The sequence below is a fragment of the Cucurbita pepo genome, unplaced genomic scaffold (assembly GCF_002806865.2).
Source record: "Cucurbita pepo subsp. pepo cultivar mu-cu-16 unplaced genomic scaffold, ASM280686v2 Cp4.1_scaffold001521, whole genome shotgun sequence".
NCBI lineage: Eukaryota > Viridiplantae > Streptophyta > Magnoliopsida > Cucurbitales > Cucurbitaceae > Cucurbita > Cucurbita pepo.
This window is the reverse complement of record NW_019647676.1, coordinates 2,111-6,063: the sequence shown is the minus strand read 5'-3', so window position 1 is coordinate 6,063 and position 3,953 is coordinate 2,111. Positions and strand designations below refer to the sequence as shown.

The window sequence follows — 3,953 nt, the reverse complement described above, 5'->3', positions numbered from 1 at the left end:
GCGATGTTGGCAAAATCAAACCTTGCCTAAGGTTCGACTTGATTCCCCTTTAGGCTGATCGTGAGCATGTCAAGATTATACGACCGTGACACAAGTTTGAAAGAGCAAAGATTATAGAGCAACTTAGAAGTATTTTAGAAGTCTTGAGATATCAAAAGAGTTGAAGAATAAAGAAATTAAGACGTGATTTGAGAAGAAGAATGTTAAACATTGCATGAAATGATGTAAAGTATGATATCATTGTTTAATTTCTTCTCTTTGATAATAACAAGTTCCTTCTACAAACATTGTTGAATTCACATGCAATGTCACGAAAATTCAGAGCACTCGCATTCAACAACTTCAACAGTACACAAACCCATATATTTCAAACCAAAAATCAAATCCAAAGGCTCCTCCTACTCATTGAAGCTATGGCATGATAATAACATATTTCTGCACTTAAACACCTACCCAAACTATACAACTTACAAACCCTACGCAGCTTCAACTTCATTCCTCTTCAACTTCCAGCTTCCAGCTTCAAGATTTGTCTTTTATTCCGAACGCATCGGCCAAATTGAAGTTCAAGTTGTTTCTCATCGTTCGACTTCTACCGACACCTCCTCCATCGCCCTTCTTCATCATCGCTGCAAATTCCTCGTAATCTATTCGTCCATCCTGCAAACCACAAGTTTGTAGAGTACAACAGCAAACTCCACATTCAGGTTTACACAAGAACATGTTCATCAAAACAAAAGGACTTACATTATCTTGATCAATTTCTTTGATAATCTCATCCAAATGGACATCGCCCAAGCCGAACTCTTTGCAGGAATGTTGAAGCTCATCAATGGTGATATAACCACTACCATCTTTGTCAAAATAGGAGAAGGCAGCCACTAAATTATCCTCTCTCTCTATCTTATTTAGGTGCAATGTAGCTGCAAGGAATTCCCCATAGTCTATGGTTCCACTGTTGTCTATATCAGCCTGTTCATAGATTAGGCAGCAAGATAAACGCAGGTCATCTACACTACAATTGAAAATTGACCAAAATACATAAAATCGAAACCAGATTGCCTCAAACATGATGTTTTATATTACGAGTTATATACCGCATCCATAAGAGACTTGATATCAGATTCCATGAGTTCAGAGCCCACTTTTTTCAACCCCTCTTTAAGCTCTTCAAATGTTATTGAACCACTGTTATCAGTGTCGATCATTTTAAACAATTCCTTCAACCCACCAATTTCTTCCTCAGACAGTCTTTCTGCTATGACCTGCCAACCACGATGTCGAAAATTTGAGAGAAATACACATTGCCATGAGAAGAATCATGCCCTCCGCTATTCGGCCCTTTAGTTCCCAAGCACATTACTCGTGGTCTTATCACTGAGAAAAGTGATCCAAATTCTCGACCAAAGAAAAAGGAAAAGGATAAAAAAAATGTCATGCGAACATATGCACATCGAAACAAATAATAATAACAACAATAAGAGAATGCAAGCAGGGATATCTTCTTCAGTGATAAACTAAAATATTCCTGGTATAGAATGAACTCGTAAAGAATATTTTCGTTTTATTAGATTATATAGGAAAAACGCTACAAGGGATAAATCTTACACGTAGAGCCATCTTCTTCAGCTTATTCATTGCTGAGAACTGTTTTAGCCGAGACAAAACTGCAGAATCTATAGGCTTGTCGGGTGCAACAGTGTCGTCAACAATCCATGGGTGACCTTGACTCCAAAAAGAACATCAGTCTTGTAAGTTAGAAGCAATTATATAAAGCTTAACGTTGTTACGGAGCGGAAAGAACAATTCTCCTTAAGAAGTGTCTAAAATCACTCACAAAGAACTTCATGGGCTGAGATTCTCTCCTTTGGGTCTCTTGTGAGCATCTTCCTGATTAAATCTTTAGCACCATCTGAAATGCTAGGCCATGGATCAGAGTTGAAATCTAGCCTTCCATATAAAATCTGTCTGAAGATCCCGGAATCAGTTTCTGTTCGAGATACAAAATCGAGGGGAAAAAGCCTTAGAGATAATATAAGATTAAAAAAACCCATAAAAAACCAATTTTGGGTCCAGATTTGTAGTGATATACCTGCCCAGAAAGGTGGAACACCACTCAATAAGATGTAAAGGATAACACCAGCACTCCACACATCAACCTCATGCCCATACTCCTTACGGAGCACTTCTGGAGCAACATAATAGGGGCTTCCAACTACATCACAGAAAGATTGTCCTACAAAGAAAAATACATAAACAGACAAATGAATACATATTCTTATAAGAAAACATACCTTCAACTGAAGAAAGAAGGAGAAGCATATAGCTTGAACAGAACAATCCAAACTTAAAATATCAAAATACCTTTTTTTTTCTATTTTGTATATTAATTAGTATCCGGACCAGTTTGCGAGCACATCGATTAATCTCACAGGACACTTGCATAACGCTACTACATTTAGTTGTCAAGGTAACTCATAGGATACTAATTACTAGGTAGGTGGCGACCGATTGCTTGAACCCATTCCCTCTAAGTCTTTTATTGTTTACATGGCCCTTCTTGACCACTAAGGAAGACCATTTGAAGAATGTTATTGAAAAACGAACTGGAGATGGTCAATTTGAAGAATTTCCAGGGTTAAACTAATTTCAGATCAATATACAAATAAATGGAAGGTTCAGGATCGATAACCTGGGCAGGCAACATCTACATATTTAACACCGAAGTTTCAAAAAACATGCCACTCACAAGTCACAAGGAAGCTAAAAAAATAGGCTAAAACTTGAAGGCTGCTTTAGTTGATATTCATCTCATCTTGGCTACAAGCCTACGCTTCCATAAAGGTACCTAAAGGGCTGGACATAATCAGTATATTCTGCAGAGAGTAACAGCTGAAAGTATATATAAATAATGGGCATGTGGCACATATTCTTGACTCCTTTTCTTTAATGACACAAATGAAGTAAAAAGCGGCAAAGAGAATCAATCAAACACAGTTGAGCTCACAAATATAACAAATAAAACATGAGACCAAAAGAGAAAAGAACACAAACATGATGACAAGGGGAACATGAATAAAATGGAGGAGTTTAAAAACTGAAGAAACTGACTGACCTGGCTGGTAAAAAACAGAGAGCCCAAAGTCCGTGGCCTTGAGCTTAGCATCTTCACCAGGGTTGTCAAACAAAAAGTTCTCAGGCTTGAGATCCCTATGCATAACCCCAAGAGAGTGGCAACTCTCGACCACTCCAACGATGGTCTTAATAAGCTTAGCGGCTTCTCTCTCGCTGTAGTGACCCTTGTGCAAAATCCTGTCAAAAAGCTCCCCACCGGCACAAAGCTCCATCACCAAGTGGACGAACACAGAATCCTCATAAGTGCCCTTGATCTGAACAACATTAGGGTGTTCAGACAAATGGTGCATGATCTGAATCTCTCTCCAAACATCCTCGTAATCCTCTTTGCAGAGGAGCTTGCGTTTAGGGATTGATTTGCAGGCATAAAGGGCCCCTGTGGGTCGATGAGTGCAGAGATAAGTGGTTCCAAATTGGCCCTGCCCGAGTTTCTTGCCGAGAAGGTAATGATCTCTGAGCCTGGGGGTCTGATGCGGCAAAACCGAATAGGTAACCCTTGTGGAGGACGATTGCGATGCTTTGATCGGCCTCTCCATCAAAATGGGTTCTGATGATCGAGGACGGAGGAGTTGGTAGCTAGGGTTGGTGGTGGAATGGGTTATTGAATCCGGGAATTGGGAGAGTAGGAGGGCATTGTTGGTCGTAAGTTGAAGCTAGGAGCATGGAATGTTGGATGAAAGTAGAGGGATTGGAATTGGGGTTTTGATTTTGGTTTTATTTGTTGTTGAAGTGGGTGTGATGGGAGGGGAAGGGAAGTCCATCTACTCCTCTCACCCTATGTGTGGAACAATTGGGATTTAGGATCCCACTTTTCCCCC

At 39.7% G+C, this 3,953-nt stretch overlaps 1 protein-coding gene across 1 annotated transcript; it reads right to left on the bottom strand.

Moving 5' to 3' along the window:
- Positions 1–220: 220 nt before the first annotated feature.
- LOC111786352 (calcium-dependent protein kinase 11-like) lies at positions 221–3,905 on the bottom strand. Its single transcript, XM_023666654.1, has 7 exons — positions 3,116–3,905; positions 2,093–2,236; positions 1,838–1,990; positions 1,609–1,724; positions 1,098–1,265; positions 748–972; positions 221–660 (listed from the first exon to the last, which is right to left on the bottom strand). The coding sequence occupies exons 1-7, from the start codon at positions 3,669–3,671 to the stop codon at positions 523–525; spliced, it is 1,500 nt and encodes a 499-aa protein (XP_023522422.1). The 5' UTR covers positions 3,672–3,905; the 3' UTR covers positions 221–522.
- Positions 3,906–3,953: the final 48 nt, after the last annotated feature.

Bases quoted from the DNA above. Each gene is read 5' to 3' on its own strand.
- LOC111786352 (XM_023666654.1), bottom strand. From the start codon at position 3,671: ATGGAGAGGCCGATCAAAGCATCGCAATCGTCCTCCACAAGGGTTACC. The intron at 1,725-1,837 runs GTGAGTGATTTT...TTTGGAGTCAAG, and splicing joins CTCAGCCCATGAAGTTCTTT to GTCACCCATGGATTGTTGAC. The intron at 1,266-1,608 runs GTAAGATTTATC...CGTGGTTGGCAG, and splicing joins TGAAGAAGATGGCTCTACGT to GTCATAGCAGAAAGACTGTC.